Below are 17,263 nucleotides of genomic sequence, written 5' to 3'. Positions count from 1 at the left end.
TGTCCCTCCTTCCCCTGGCTGTGGAGATCTCACACTGCTCAGTACAAGCTGCAGCTGGGAGTCAGGCCGGATGGGTAGGTGGAGACTGACTATACTTGGACTCATAAAATGCTCATTTTAATATCAGAATTATACAACCATTCTAATAAGGATTTTCCAAGTACATTTACCAGTCTTTTCAGATCCAAGAGCTTTATGAAACAATGAATGCAGTTTGTAATGAAATCTGGTGACAAATCTGTTTTAATTGGTATGTACTGTATATTGTTAAAATAGATAGGCACTATTGCTTTAAATTAAAACAAAGTGCCTAGTCCAAATACATAGATGCGATACCATTATTTGTAGTCATACAATATCCTAAGGCCACTGCCCAAATATCAGTATTTGGTCAGTATTGGGTCAGTATTTTTTCTCAGGAGTAGGAGGCAAAACCAGGCGTGGGTGATAAATGCAGAATTGGTGACTTGTTTCTATTATACCTTTTCTCTGATTGTTCCTCATCTGGTTTTGACTCTCACTCCTGAGAAAGAATACTGACCGAATACTGATAGTGGGCTGTGGTCACAGTCGCTTGGCTGCTCAATGCTCTATGGTTGCTCACTAGTAATAATATCGCTAAACAGTGGGCATCTGCTTTGAAAAAAAAAAACCCAAAAAATCAATTATGGAATTTCACCCTGGTCTTACTATCAGCTCTTGCTATTGATGTCCTAATACGTTTCGCCTCCTAACAATCCAGCTAATCAGGGAACAAAGTGGAATAAGGACCGTTTGCATTGCGGCAGTCAATTGTCAAATGTGGCCCTTTATTTTATTTATTTCTTTTTTTAGAAAGCAGGGGTGGTGTGGTGTTCAGAAAGTGGTGCTCAAGTTTGGTGGTCAGGTTTCGCTGTTTATGTAACATTTTGTAACAGAAAGGTTGATCAAACCAATATAAAAAATGTGATTATTATTATTAATTTTTTTTTTAAAGAATTTTACGGCTGTAAAGACTGAGAGGGGGCACACCCTTGAGAAAAAAAAACTTTTAAGAAAAAAAAAAGTCAAGTGAAAGTATCAAATGTATGTAAATGAGAGAGATATTTGAAAAGTGATTTCAACACAATATTTCTATAGTGAGCAATGGGATACCTATTTGCAACAATAAATAGCTAGTCTATTTTTTTCCCCCGAAACACCACTACCCCTGTCCATGGGCTAGAATAAACAGCTCACCCTCAGGGCGCATTCAGACATCCATGTAAATTGGTCCGAGATAGGACCGCAATCAATGCATGGACTTGTCCGTGGCTATCCTGACCAAGAGTGACATGTATAGAAATACATGAAGCTGTCACACTTGGGTCAGGAGACCTGCAACCAGTCGTGGTCAGATCCCGGTCCGATTTACATGGATGTCTGAATAAACCCTTATTCATTTCAGTGTTGCAATTCCAGAAACAGCTCAATGGCAGAAGTTGAACTGTTTTCGGTAAAAATACAGACCTTACAGTCTTGTAGGAATATATTTTTGTGTCTTACACAGTTTTAATTATATTACGAACGCATATCATAACAAAATAATAATAAGTTCCTTACCACTTGTAATAGGGACAAGTATCCAAGACCTACATTGTCAAAATTCACTTTGACATTCACCCATCGCACTTGTTCGGTGAAATTTAAAGCCATACAATCTGAACGATTGTTCACAACAGAAATATCGAAGAGTTCCGATGTGGTTGTGTTGATACATCGATAATATTTTCCAGCAAACATATTGACACCCATTATACTGAAGATCAGCCAGAAGATTAAACAAACCAGCAGCACGTTCATGATGGAAGGAATGGCGCCCAGCAAGGCATTGACTACAACCTTAAAGACATACATAAGGCAGGACATGAATGAAGTCAGTAGTCACAACCATCTTATCAACAGAATTTATGGCCCATGAGGAATACCCATGTGGTTCTAAAATACACATTAGAAGTACTGATGGATATCTACCCTCATGCCCTCAAATCGTGACAATGCTCTCAGTGGTCTAAGGGCTCTCAATGTTCTCAGCGACTTGATGGGGCCAAGTTCTGAATAACCCAGCCAGTTTGCAGTCAGACTGATTAAAGACACCTATAAGTAAAGTAAAAATGTTAATTTTGAAAGGAATGTGACAAGAATGTAAGTATTGCTACTGTAATAATACCTCCTTTTGAAATACTTACATCCACAATTAGAAAATCAAGCCAGCACCAAGCATTAGTAAAATAAACTTTGAAGCCATAAGCCACCCACTTCAGCAACATTTCGATGACAAATACGTAGGAGAAGACTTTATCAGCATATTCTAATATAATTTTGATAACTTGTCTCTGTTCAATATAGATATCTTCAAATGCCTGTAAATAAAAAAAAGAGAATATTACAATAATATATATATATATATATATATATATATATATATATATATATATACACACACACACATATACATGCACACATACATACACCATATATACTCAAGTATAAGCCGAGGTACCTAATTTTACCACAAAAACAACTATGAAAACTTATTGACTCGAGTATAGGCCTAGGGTGGAAAATGCAGCAGCAGCAACTGGTAAATTTCCCCATCCTGGTACGCATTGCTCCCTCATCCCCAATCCTGGTATGCATGGTCCCCTCATCCCCAGTCATGGTATGTATGCCACCCTCATCTCCAATCCTGATATGTATGGCACCCTCATTTCCAATCTTGGTATGTATGGCCACCTCATCCCCAATCCTGGTATGTATGGCCACCTCATCCCCAATCCTGGTATGTATGGCCACCTCATCCCCAATTCTGTTATGCATGGCCACCTCATCCCCAATCCTGGTATGCATGGCCTCCTCATCCCCAATCCCGGTATGCGTGGCCTCCTCATCCCCCAATCGTGGTATGCATGGCATCCTCATCCTCCAATCCTGGTGTGTATGGCACCCCTCATCCCCCAATCCTCGTATGTATAGCCCCATCACTGCACACATAAAAAAATAAACACTTATACTCACCTTCTTTCCCCACCTCTGCTCCAGCGCTGCATCCTGTTCTGCTGCAGCAGCTCATGTCCGCATCTGAGCAGTGCATGAAGTCACTGCCATGCGCTGTGAGATGCTGATGTGAGCTGCCAGCATATTCACTCCTCTCCACGCCAGGACTATGTGCATGGAGAAGAGTGAATATGCATTCTCTTTAGTAGCGGGCACTGTCAGCAGGAGCTGCGGCTCAGCTCTCCTCTGTGCCCATTACTAAAGAGAATGAATATTCATTCTTCTCCACACCCATGGGAGTGGAGAAGAATGAATACTAATTTCCCTTTAGCAGCGGGCACATGTGGTAGCTGCAGCAACCGGCTACTGTGTGTTCCCCACTCCTCCGCCGCCGCAACCCACCCCTTCCCCACCACTATCCATCCCCGGAATTTCTATATACTCGAGTATATACCTGAGTATAAGCCGAGGGGGGCTTTTTCAACACGAAAAATGTGCTGAAAAACTTGGCTTATACTTGAGTATATACGGTAGTATATACTCACTTCTGATGAGAAGTGAGGAACCGGCAAGAGGATGCACTGTTCGATGCAAGAGGATGCATTGTAAGGAGAGAATGAACGACTAGAGACCAGCACTGCCCCTGCAAGTGACGTCAATTGCGGGGACAGCGCTGGTTGCTGCTTACTGAGTAATCTTCTTACTATGCGCACTGACAGTGCACTCTCTTGCTGGCTCGTCACTTCTCATCAGAGCCGGCATGGAAGCGCACTGTCACTGTGCACTTAGAAGAATAGTGCATGGTGACAAGATCCTGCTGAGCATTTGTCAGAATTGACAACCAACGAATGCTGCGTAGAGCAGAGACTAGCAGGGAGCACTAATAATATTTTGTTTAATGGTGGGGACAAAGGCTGCGACAATGACAGCAGTGTGTGCCCCTTGATGATGAATCTTTCTCAAAGAACCGTTATCACATTGAAACTAGTAAAAGTAAAGCAGTTAGATTGAGTAGCGAGGGAACGACAGGGAATTTATATTAAAAGTATATTAGAAAAAAAGATTACATTATGATATTAAGTATATTTAAAGTTAAAATACATTTTAGTTTCAGATCACCCCGTTAACTTTTAAAAAATTACTCCAAACAGAATTTTATACCCATTTGTAAAAAAAATTGTTACTCACAATCAACTGATTTCAGGTACAGGAAAATAAACGGTAAATCTCCTTACTTATTATATCTATTAATTTGATGAAATAGCTAGTATTCATAAAAGAAAAAAAATCCCCATGATTTCCTATATAATCTCTAAACATGGTGTGTACAGGCTTATAGAAATAGTGCCACACCTGTCCATGGGTTCTACCTGGTATTGCAACTCATTGAAGCAAATAAGAATACAGTGCAATATCACACATAGCCTGTGTATAGTTGTGGAATTATTTTTGTACAAAAGCAGCCAGATTTTTGGTAGCAAAAAAACCAAAACCTCTTAGTAGTTACCAAAGCTCCGCTGCTGAGCAGGATCATGAAGATGATAAAGGTTTCAAACCAATTGTGTTCAACTATCTTGAAACAGGTCTTACGAATGTTCCACCAAAGCTTTCCCTTTTCAGTTTTGATATCAACATACAGACATGGAAATCTTCGTACGCATGCTGAAAAATAGAAAAAAAAACAAACAACATCTATTAATACAGATGGACGTCTTATCACCGGTTAGACAGATGTCTTGTGACTGAACCACGCGGAAATATTGGTCAAGTGATATCCGTGATAAAAGTAAACATGCATATATCACACGAGGGACGTGAATACTTAGAAGACATAGTGTTGTAGAAAATAAATAAATTGCACAAAGAATTAAAGAGGGTGGTCTGGACATACCCTTTCCCTATTATCCCTCCCCTAAAACAGCCTCTATTGTCTGATTGAACTACCCTGAAATCGGATTGTAGATATAAAATGACTATCACCCCTGCTGGCCTACCCGATCTATGGATTAGAATCTCAGAGGTGGAATTTAAAGCTCCTGGGCGCAAAACAATCTATACCAGCGGTCTCTCAATCCCAATTAGCCCTATTTTTAACAAAAAAAATTGACAATCCATAATCCATGAGAAAAATCCGCTATTTCAGAATACTCTAAGTCTGTGTGCATACGTTGCAGATCTGGTGCGCTTTTGTCGTGTTTTTTTCTGCGCAGATTTGTAACAAAATCTGAAGCAAAACCTGATGCCAGCAAAGTGAATGAGAGACCTGAAGTGTCATGGAGACTGAGTATTTGCAGGCGAAAAACGCTGTGTTTTACTGCCAATAGATGCCAAAACGTTGCAGAAATTTCTGCAATCAAATACTCAACGTGTGCATATACACTAAGGCTATGTTCCCACTATGAGTTTTTGGTGAGTTTTCTACGCAGCGTATTTTTGAAAAAATGCAAGTAACCTATCTTACTTAATGGGTGCAGAAAATATGCAACATCAAGAACTCATCAAATGCTCATCTTGGGAATGTAGCCTAATAGAAAAAGTGAGAAACAAATCAATTAACACATTTGCATCTATTTAGATTTAATAAAATAATATGTTCTTGAGCTCAGAATATGTTCACACTGAGTCTTTTTCGATGTGGACCCTCTTCATTCAAAATCCTCCTCAAAAACTGCTTGATAAATTCCTGAAAAACTCTTCCAATACATTTCTAGGGCAAATTCAAATTGCCGCTCATGTGAGGAGTTTTTTGAGAATTTTTTTTTCTTCCTGAAGAGGTTATGAAAAATGCCTAGTGGAAAAAAGAAACCACGGGTATGTGCACACGACATCTTTTTTCAGGCAGATTCCGACTGAAGTCATCAGGAAAAACTCAGCAAAACAGCCGCAAGCATAATGCACAGCAATGTAGAACAACTTGCTGTGCACATGCTCAGTCTTTTGGGAAACCGTGAAGCAGTAAAGAGAAGTAACATGCTCATTCTGCGGGTGGCTTCATTTGGTAGCCGCTCTGTAGTTGAAACTACAGGTAAAAGATGCTGGTGGCAAAAAATGATGGCAAAGCTGCCAGCAAAGCCGCTTCAGGAAAAAGAATGCCATTACCTAAAGCGGCTTGGCCTAGGAAAACCTTGGCGGTTCCACCAGTGTCTTAACCCCCTAGCGACCACCTAATGGGTACTTATGCTTCAGCGCTGCTCTTTCACGGCGCTGAGGCATAACTGAATAGCACTGCCCGGCAGCAGTGATTCCCGCGGGTGTCAGCTGGCGACGAAAATAACTACTTTTTATATAAAAAAAGGCATTTTTACTGTGTGATAGCAGCAAAACCAAGAAAAAAAAAACCCATATAAGTCTGGTATCGCTGTAATCGCACCGACCCGAAGAATAAATCCGCCTTATCACTTATACCGCATGGTGAACTGCGCAAAAATAAAAATAAGAACTATTCTGGTACGGCTGTCTATTTCTTCATTCTGTCTCCAAAAAAATCGGAATAAGTCTCGGTTCACGTCACATTTATCCTGCGCTCTCCACTGAGCACTTATATTGGGGTTTCCGTCTAAATTCACCAAAACCACAATTCAGACAAAAAACCCAGATGGAGACACTCAATTATGAGGCCGATTGAGTCCCATTTGACTGGTCTCTGTTCCAGCAGCATCCCATCATTTTAAGTTTTTTTTTAGCGCACAAGTGTGGCGACCACAGATCTATACACGCCTAAAAAGGTGGAGATGGAGATTAATTTACAGGGTGTGTGTCACCAGGAGAAATGTATGGAGGTGTTACACTTTATGGGGGCACAATGTATGGGCACTAAACAGGTATATTTGGAATTCTCCAGAATAAAGCCTGGCGTGAATGTTACATAATAGTCACTTCAACCGTAGATGAATTAATTGAGATGTGCAATTTCTACAATGGGGTCACTTTTGTGCTTTTTTTCTGCTGCTCTGGCACCTTTGGGGCTCCGCAAATGTCGCCCACAAACTATTCTACCAAAATCTATGCTCCAAAAGCCAAATAGTACTCCTTCCTTCTCAGCCCTGACGTGTGGCCTAACAGTAATTTCTGACGACATATGGGGCATCATCACATTCGGGAGAAATAGCATAACAAACTATGTGGTCAGTTTTCTCCTATTATCCATTGCAAAAATTACAAATTTGGGGCTAAACTACATTTTCATGAAAAAAATGAAAATTTTCAATATGATGACCTAATGTTATCAAATTCTGTGTAGTACCTGTGGGTTCAAAATGCTCGCTATCCCCTTGATAAAATCCTTGAGGGGTATAGTTTCCAAAATGGGGTAACTTGTCGGGGTTTTCCACTGTTTAGGCACATCAGGAGATCTCCAAATGCGACAAGACACCCGCAGACCATTCCATCAAAGTCTGTGTTCCAAACATCACTCCTTCCTTTCCAAGCCCTGCTATGCCCAAACTATAGTTTTCCCCTACATATGTTCGTACTCAGGAGAAATTGCACAACAAATTTTGGAGTACATTTTCTCCTGTTGCCTTTGTGAAAAAAAAAATTGGGGCTAAAAGTACATTTTTGTGGAAACAAATTTGATTTCTTAATTTCGCGTCTTTACGTTATAAACTTCTGTGAAGCACCTGGTGGTTCAAGGTGCTCACCACACATCTAGATAAGTTCCCTGAGGGGTCTAGTTTCCAAAATTGGGTCAGTTGTGGAGGGTTCCATTGTTTAGGCACCTCAGGGGCTCTCCAAACACAACATGGCATCCGTTCTCGATTCCAGCAATTTTTGCATTTATTAAGTCAAACGGTGCTTTTTCCATTCCGAGCGCCCAAACATTAGTTTTACCCCACATATGGGGTATCAGCATACTTAGGAGAAATTATACAACAAATGTTGGGGTTTATTTTCTCCTGTTAACCTTGTGAAAATAAAAAAAATTGGGGGTAAAAGTAAATTTTTGTGGAAAAAATTTTTGATTTCTTATTTTCACAGCTCTACGTTATAAACTTCTGTGAAGCACCTAGGGTTCAAGGTGCTCACTACACACCTAGATAGATTCTTTGAGGGGGTCTAGTTTCCAAAATGGGGTCACTTGTGGGGGGGTTCCACTGTTTAGGCACATCAGGTGCTCTACAAACGCAACATGGCGTCCGCTCTCAATTCCAGCCAATTTTGCGTTCAAAAAGTCACACATTGCTTCTTCTCTGAGCTCTGAAGTGTACCCAAAAAGTGGTTTTCCCCCACTTATGGGATATCGGCATGCTCAGGATAAATTGCACAACAAATTTTGGGGTCCATTTCCTCTCGTTACTCTTGTGAAAATAAAAATATTGGGTCTGAAATAAACATTTTGTGAAAAAAAGTTAAATGTTCATTTTTTACTTCCAAATTGCTTCAGTTCCTTTGAAACATGTGAAGGGTTAATAAACTTCTTGAATGCGGTTTTGAGCACCTTGGGGGGTGCAGTTTTTAGAATGGTGTCACTTTTGGGTATTTTCTATCATATAGGTCCCTCAAAGTCACTTCAAATGCGAAGTGGCCCCTAAAAAAATGGTTTTGTAAATTTTTTAAAAAATGAGAAATCGCTGGTCAACTTTTAACCCTTATAACTTCCTAACAAAAAAAATGTGTTTCCAAAATTGTGCTGATGTAAAGTAGACATGTGGGAAATGTTATTTATTAACTAATTTGTGTGACATATCTCTCTGATTTAAGTGCATAAGAGTTCAAAGTTTGAAAATTGCAAAATTTTCACCAAATTTCCATTTTTTTCACAAATAAACTCAAGTGATATTGAAGAAATTTTACCACTATCATGAAAATATGTCAAGAAAAAACAATCTCAGAATCAGTGTTTTAGAGTTACTTATTACCTCAAAGTGACACTGGTCAGAATTGTAAAATTTGGCTTGGCAATTAAGGACATAATTGGCTCTGTCATTAAGGGGTTAAAGACTTGTGTGCACATACTCTATAAGTCACTTTTTTGAAGAGGATCCTGGAGGAAACCTCTTTAGGTTTTTCTAAAATTCTTCAAAAGCACTCTAGGAAATGAAAATCCCCTCCAAAATCTCCCCAAAGCTAAGTTCACACGCAGTGTTTTTGCTGTGTTTTTTTTCTGCAGTCAAACCCTACTATCTTGGCAGTAAAACAGCTGTGTTCAAAATACCCGTTTTTCAGCATTTTTGTGGCTTTTTTATGCTTTTTGCAGCATTATTTTGGGTGTAGATTACGTGTGCTTTGTCTATAGTACATGTTTAATAAAGTTGGTTTCATTCATTAAAAACGCCACAAAAAAAGTTTCTTGCGTTTTTTTGCATTGTTTTTTCACTTTCTCATTGCTTTCTGGCGGTGGAAATCCGCTGAAAGAGTTGACATGCTGCAGATTTCAAAAATGCTGCAATTCTCAAATTCAAACAGAAAAAAGAGTGTGCATGAGATTTCTGAAAGCTTATAGGTTTTACTTGTTCTGTAAAAAGCAGCTTTTAATTTGCATAAAAAAACAGCAAAAAAACACTGAATGTGAACGTAGCTCAAAATATTGGTCTCCCAAAGCGGTTTCAGCTTGAAAATTTGAACTTCTCAAAAAATTATATATAAAAAAATCCTTAGGTTTTAATAGGACGTTTATTGTATATCTAAGTCAAAAATTGTGCAGAATAACAAATAAATAAATAAATAAATAAATAAATAAATAAATTAGAATTATTATTTTTTTTTACAGAATTTCATGCAGAATTTTACACATTATTCTGGAACTATTGATTTCCGGAGACATGAAATTGCAGTGCTGTGTAAATCCTCTTGTAAGAAGAAAACCCATTACAGAGATAAGAGTTTGTAAATGTTTAGTTTCTCTTCTCTTTTCTGGAAGGTTGAGTTCACCTGTTCATTGAAGCATATCCAAATATTCTCCCAACCCTGACAAATTTATCACCAGAAGTATCCGACATACAGCTGCCAGGAGGAACTAAAAACTATACTGAGACACCTATGTACAGGAAAAAAAAACCCGCTACCCTACATACTTTATCACCGCACGCATAGGTTCCTACAACATTATTCTCAGGGGAGACGTATTGAAATGCATAGTAGCGCTACTTTTCAGTACGTCTCAAATGGATATGTTTTTATTCATTTGTTTGGGAAAAAAAGTGTAGTCCTCCAAACTCTCCAACTCCCCACAGAGCTGGCACCAAACTCCAGTGAGGGGTTATATTACACCCCAAGTATTTCTTGTCTGTACCAGCAAAAACAAGTTAAAAAGCATACTTTTTTACTAGGATCTGGACCCTACTAGCTGAAATTCAAAGGGCTTTATACACTCTAAGGGTGGGGTCACAACACAGTATAAAAAAATCGTTCAGAGCTTCATCCAGAAAAGTGGGACAATTTTTTCCGCCCACTTGTCATCTGTGTGCTGTCCGTCTTTTTCAGCAGCAGCTATTAATCGTTTACCGGACGATTTACAGTTTCCTATGTTACAGAATTGCAATGTTATCCATAAAAATCATATGCGTACACATAAACCTGAATAGGCGAGTCTCATCCGATTTATGGAAGAAACTAGCACATGCTGCAATTTTTTTGCAGATTCGGTCAGTGAAAAAAAATAACATCGGTCCGAGCACTGTCCGTTTTTCACCGAAAATAGGGTCATTTGAACGAGCCCCCATACTAATGGAGGCTATGAATGATTACTGACATTTGCCCAACTTCACCCCTTGACCCATGCGTTCATCATCAAGTGCATTAACCCTTAGCTCAGACCTCACCAGCCGCCCAACCACTCTGCCAGGTATACTGACGCCAGCTCTCTCAGCCAAGCAGCACCTAATTCAGTCATACTTTTGTCGCACACATGCCCCACGCTCAACCCCCATATTACACAAAAAGTTATTTTATGATAGCATAAATTACCACATTAATTATTATTACAACTACATATTAAGATTTGAGAGTCCTCAGTGGTTGATACCTTTTAACGGCTAAATTAAAAGATGGTAACAAATTGCAAGCTTTCGAGACTACTAGGGTCTCTTCATCAGGCATAGAATAACACAAAATCTGAAGAGTCACATATTTATGCACAACAGGACACAGGAATAATGCAATAGATAAGACAAGTGACATGAAGCAGAACTATCAGTATGGGAGAGGGCTAAACAGTTGTGGTCGTAATTATTGGAACAGTTCAAAGATAAGGAGTATGAAAGTTTTATTGGCCTGTGATTGAGGTCCGGTCCATGGTTGTGACGCCACCAAACGGGTCTGAGGAGCACATTCCTTAGTTGATGTAGAAAGACATAAATCCATGCGACACATTCATTCCTGCACTGAATGTGTCAAAGGTTGTCATGAGTTCATATTCCAAGACTCTCCTGTCTCTCTGAGATTTGAAGCTATCTTTTAATACCAGTAATTTCATGTACATGATGCTGTGATCAGGGATACAAAAATGTTTGACCACAGGTATATCTATTATTATTTCTTATATTGTGTTGCGATGAGAATTCTCCATTCTTCGCCAGAATTTTGCGACTTTTAAAAGTTTTTACTCCACAGAACAGGGGCTCATCTCTCAAATTGTCCCCTATTTTGTAAGGGGGTGGCAGACATTACTTTAACCCCTTCATAGCTCCATCTTTTCCATGTATATCACTGTTTATAGAGGAACATCTACAGAATTTGCATATATTCGATTCTACATGAGAGAAATTTTGCCTGTGGCTACGTTGCAGTTATTTCCATCAAATAAATCTGCACTTCCCAATATAACTAAAGGGCAGAGCGATGCTACAGGGAAAATTGCCATAAATTTGTAAATTCATGACAAACAGTGCTCAGCTTCTATATAGTAAAAATACAGAAAGTTAGACGTCTCTCCAATCTTTATTAACAAGTCCTACAAACAACAAGGGCAATAAACAGCACAAAATACCGCTGGATGGGGAAAAAATCTATCACATTTTATTAGTTTAGAATAAAACAATTTCTTATAAAAATGAATCACATAATGAATAGCGACATGGCCAGAGGGGAGATAATAAATAACACTGTTATCACTAGAACATGAAAATCAATAGGTTAGAGTACAATAGTAGGACAGAAAACATAATCATAGTAGCCCGGAGGGGGATTCTGTATTATGGGTTTGTACGTTCGGCAATAGGATGTGTTATATTAGCCACCTCTGGTTGTATTTCATGTGCTCTTTAGAGGCTTTAGCACGCTATTGAGTGTGTAAATTGTTTTCTCCTTAGGGCATTTATTCTACTGATTTATATTGTGCCTGGGACTACTTTACAGTTTAAATTATATGTAATGTAATAATATAACAATATAATATTTTCTCTCTGTCCGGTGCCGATTTCCTTCACATCTACTATTGTACCGTAACTTACTGTTTTTCTTGTTGTGATGCTGGGGTTGTATGTTATCCCCACTCTGGAGAGGTCACTAGCCATCATTTTCAAAATAAATGGTTTTCGTCTGACCCAATTGAATATATTTTGGTATGTACTGCGGTTCTGTGTGCTGTCTATCGCCATTGTTGTTTGTAGGACTAAATTATAAATCTTGCTCAAACCTTATTTGCATACATAATTATGCCAAGATTACTCCCACTTTTTAAAAGTGATGATAACAGAGTCAAATAAAATTTTTTTTTTTTCAAAAGTCCTCCTCCCCCTTTGTTTGTAATGTGAGCGTATACCTTCTGTAAAGCATTCTTCTGGGTCATCCTCTTCTTTATGTTCCAAGGTTTCTTCTTCTTCCTCTGGCTCCGGAGGTTTATAATCTGCTGTACTGCACATTGAAGTACCATCAAAAAACGTCTTCTAGATAGAGAGTAACAGAAAAGTTACCGCATAAATAAATACATGAAATAAGTAGATGAAAATATAAGAAACTTTTTAATATTGCTTATATGAGAATTTGACTTCTTTCTCCACTTATGAGTCACTTACAACCCCCCCCCCCACACACACACCTTCCTTCTGGACTCCCCCTACACTCTTAAAAACAAATAAAATGTGTCTGGGTCAAAGCAACAAAGACTGCCAACAAACTGAGGTATCAGATTACATCTCCTCCTATTATATTCTGTGGAGAGGAGGAATGAGGGGAACTCAGCACAGTGAGAGACAAGCAGAGACAGGCAGGTTCTGCTGCAGCTTCAATCAACTGTTTTAGCTCACTCCAGAGCTGGATTAACAGCTACCCTGCTCAGTGCTGCTATATAATATCCTCCATGCTGATGCTTCTGCCTGTATGCTACAGAGAAAGAAAAGTGGGAATTCGACCTGTCTTTGTGTGCTATGTATAGGTGATATCATAGCAGCTAATCTCCTTCCACTAGCTCAGTGACAACTGAAAATCAGATATAGAATCTGCAAAACTAGTGAAAAGTGCAAGCTATAAGGCTGTGTGCCGACGTAGCATTTTTCAAGCGTATATGCTGCGGAATTTCCGCAGCGTAAACGCTTGAAAAACGCATGTATATCCGCACCCCATGGTCCCCAATGGGATTCCGCAAGTTCTATGCACATGTTGCGGATTTTTCCGCAGCGTTTATGCCGCGTTCAAAAATCCGCAGCATGTCATTTAATTTTGCGTTTCCGCAAGCGGAATTGCCTTAGTCCAATGCATAAAAAACGCAAGGCAATTCCGCATGTGGAAAACGCGTGATAAACGCGCGAAAAATGCGCGATAAACGCGTGCGGAATTCCGCATGCGTTTTTCCGGGAGAGGACTTGCATTTATGCAGCAGAAATTTTCTGCTTCATAAATGCAACGTGGGCACATAGCCTAAGTCATATAATATCCAGAAATAGTATTATTCCTCATATACTACACACAAATTGCAGCCTATTCTGAAAAGGCTTGTATGCTTTAAAACGTCAGAGATGTATTGGCAACTCAATTCACCCCCTGTCGCTAGTACAATTAGTATTTGAAAACTAATAGAATTACAGTCCAGAATTACAAAACTAGGAATGGCTCTTGATACAATAAAATTGGGAATATTTGCCCCATACGATTTGATAAGCATAGATCATGTTTACCCAGATCGCCATGGGCCTCCAAGCCCAATGAGACCTGGCAGATGCCCAGGTTTGCTCGGTACTGAAGTATACATACAATATGTTATAGCAAGTTTGTTAAATATTAGTAAACATGGCATATACATAGGAAATATTAATAACTATGGCCTGTAGATTACGGCTTTACCTTAGGCTTTATTACTGTTTCCTCAAACTCGGACTGAGTGCTGAGCTCATCTGTTTCAAGATAATCCAGATCTGACTCTTCAGAAGCTATGGGCACTTCTATCCTGTAGTGAGGATTATTAATCAGGTTAATATGATCTAATTCAGTCATGATATAACGTGGCTTTTTTATGAAGCCATCAATAGCTGGACATTCAGGCTTGGGCTCTTCTTCAGTCGCTAAGTGGTTCAGAGCAAAACTCTCTCTAACATCCTCAATATTATTCTTGTCCTCCTCCTTATTCTGTTCTTTCTTCTTAAATGGTAGCAAGGAAATCATAGTTTTCTTTATGAAGTCGATGCCTCTAGTAATCCTTCCTATGGCAATCTGCAGGTTATTCATCTCCCCATCATCATCAGAGGCCGAAAGGTTGTCAGCACTGAAGGAGCTCAACAACAAAGCCAAGAATAGGTTCAACACCTGGAAACAGAACCAAAAACAATACAGAAATGAACACACTGTAGAACTTCACCTTGTACAACAACTTGGGGCTAGTCACCACACCTACATTTAATATAGATTTATATTCATTAATTTAAAGGGGACCTATAATGTAAAACAACCAATCTAGGTACAATATCCCAGGTCTCAGTAATGAGAAGAGCTCCAGTTTGAGCCGCAGTCGCTGTTTGTTACTTGTGGCATAGGGTAGCCATTAGAAGAGAACAAAGGCTGCCACAGAACATAGAAGCATGGGGGCTTATTTGTGACTGTGAAGAGAGTTTTTGACAGATAGGTGACAGATTAGCCTCCCCAGAGAAGTCTGTAAGCTGATGACTGAGTGTGTAGAGGAGTTCCGTGCCATAGACGGCTAGAGGAATTAGGATTGTGTGTGAAGAACAGTGATGAAGTAGGCCAAAAGTGCTGCAAGTAAAGAGGTGATTAAGACAAGGGTTGTGACCAGTACTGTGGGTGAGTTCAGTGCGTGTAAGAAAATTAACAATAGAAGGAGGTGCTGCTGAGGAGATTGCAAGCACATAGTGACCAGCATCAGCAAATTGTTGCAAGTGTAAACCCACTGTTGCAAGTGCCATTTGTCCACCTTTTTCTAAGTAACTGGTTGCTTCTGTGAGACTATAAAACCATCAAGTTTCCTGGCTATCTGAGAGTAAAGGTATTGAATTACCATATGTGTGCGACAGCTTCTTTCGGCCATCCGTGATTGGGGAACTGCTATTTTAAGGGACATACCATTTTCCATCTTTTTTGTAAAGGAGTTTACTCAAACTTTGTATTTGTGATACCAATAATATCTAAACCCCGGCGGACCCCATTAAACTAAGCTATGTCCTTTAGCATCTATTTAGATCTGTTGGAAAATGCAATAACTGACAATGTTTCATTCTGTACGGACTACAGGCCAAAAGCAAATAAGATGGAAAACACAACTAGTACAACTGATACATGATGCTGAGATTTAAATAGCACCTTAATATATGTATCTCATCTCTCCATATCTGCAATATCTGCATTATACCTCTGGACACCTTCCTCCAGTTTTCTATTTTCTATGTGGGCAGGATTACCTTGCTACTTGGGTTGCTTCCCTTAAATCCTATTATAACTGTAAAGCAATGCTGGAGGAAATGTCTGGCTGCTTAGAATAGAGCTTAACTAATGGTTTGTCCAGCTGCCAAGGTTTTACTATTCCCCTCTCAGGTCTGTCAGAACCTGGGCTGCTGCACATCATTTTACAGCACACAGTCATTTCTCTGCAGCTTTAGCAGCAAATGAGACTTAAAAGTGGCTAACCAAGCAGCCATAAATAATATTGTCCTCCACTCACATACTATATGTACAATCTGTATTCATCATAATGTAAACCCATACTAAATTGAAAGATAATCAGCTCTCTCTCCTACATTATTGGTCAATTGCAAAGAATAACCATCAATCTCTGTGTATCGCTGGTTGGTCTTTCGGACCTCAAGGAAGGTCTAAATGCTATTGCTCTTACAGCAACCTAAATAGCAGTTATATATTAACCCTATGGCACTATGACTTTACAGTATCGGCCCAAAGCATGCTATAGGCTAACTAAATATCCCTGTACATGCAATATTATAAATAAAAGGCTCACCACCAGGTTACCAACCACCATGACCATCAAAAATACAGTCAGACACATGGCTTGTCCTGCCACCTCCATACAGTCCCACATGGTCTCAATCCACTCCCCGCACAGGATCCGGAAAACAATGAGGAAGGAATGGAAGAAATCATGCATGTGCCATCGAGGAAGAACACAGTCTGAGTTGATCTTGCACACACACTCTTTATAGCTCTTCCCGAAAAGCTGCATTCCCACCACAGCAAAAATGAAGACAATGATGGCCAGGACAAGTGTGAGATTCCCAAGGGCGCCCACTGAGTTACCAATGATTTTGATGAGCATGTTCAATGTTGGCCAAGACTTAGCGAGTTTGAAGACTCTAAGCTAGAAGAATAAAAGAGTATGACCATTATTACAAAATATATATACAGTATAATATATATTATTTATTTTATTCTCTCGGCAGCTTCCGGTTTTCAGTCATAGAGGCGCAGATGGCGCAGCTTCAGTCATTTCTCAGTACACAGTGAGCAGCGACTGTAACCACGCCCTGGCAGATTGACTGACAGCTAGCTCTGTACTGATACACTGCAGAGCCGGCTGTCAGTCAAAGTGCTGGGAGTGTTTAAAGCCACATTATTCTGATATGGTTCCCCATGGCTGTGTGTCTACTAGCCAGGCTCAGTCCTTCTCAGCCCTAATCCACATGCATGTCACTTGACAAACTGTAAGGTTTTAATATTAGAGTTAGAACCATCCAGACTAGGGTCACTGTGACGTTGTGGGATGGCTTTTGCATTTTTTTTTTTCAAAATTATGTTAACTAAGTACCCGATATTATTTTCATGCACTATTGCTGTTTATTTAATTACTGAAGGGTATTTGCATATAATGTTTCTTTCTTTGTTTTTTTTATGTCTCCAAATGCTATAAAACTTG

At 39.4% G+C, this 17,263-nt stretch overlaps 1 protein-coding gene across 3 annotated transcripts in view; it reads right to left on the bottom strand.

The window, feature by feature from the left end:
• Positions 1-17,263, bottom strand: part of SCN4A (sodium voltage-gated channel alpha subunit 4) — a 133,273-nt gene that overhangs the window by 20,297 nt on the left and 95,713 nt on the right. For 2 of the 3 annotated variants that reach the window (XM_073683128.1, XM_073683126.1), the window contains exons 15-21: positions 16,352-16,708; positions 14,233-14,691; positions 12,716-12,839; positions 4,523-4,677; positions 2,208-2,381; positions 1,993-2,115; positions 1,582-1,860 (exon numbers count right to left, since the gene is read on the bottom strand). In XM_073683128.1, the coding sequence (XP_073539229.1) occupies positions 1,582-1,860; positions 1,993-2,115; positions 2,208-2,381; positions 4,523-4,677; positions 12,716-12,839; positions 14,233-14,691; positions 16,352-16,708 (1,671 nt within the window). The remainder of the gene's footprint in view (positions 1-1,581; positions 1,861-1,992; positions 2,116-2,207; positions 2,382-4,522; positions 4,678-12,715; positions 12,840-14,232; positions 14,692-16,351; positions 16,709-17,263) is intronic. The other variant, XM_073683129.1, reaches the window with a different exon arrangement.

The sequence above is a fragment of the Phyllobates terribilis genome, unplaced genomic scaffold (genome assembly GCF_046119375.1).
Source record: "Phyllobates terribilis strain yellow unplaced genomic scaffold, ASM4611937v1 Scaffold_5__5_contigs__length_657084704, whole genome shotgun sequence".
In the NCBI taxonomy this organism is placed as follows: Eukaryota; Metazoa; Chordata; class Amphibia; order Anura; family Dendrobatidae; genus Phyllobates; species Phyllobates terribilis.
The sequence above is the reverse complement of the archived record's forward strand: the minus strand, read 5'-3'. Positions and strand labels throughout refer to the sequence as shown.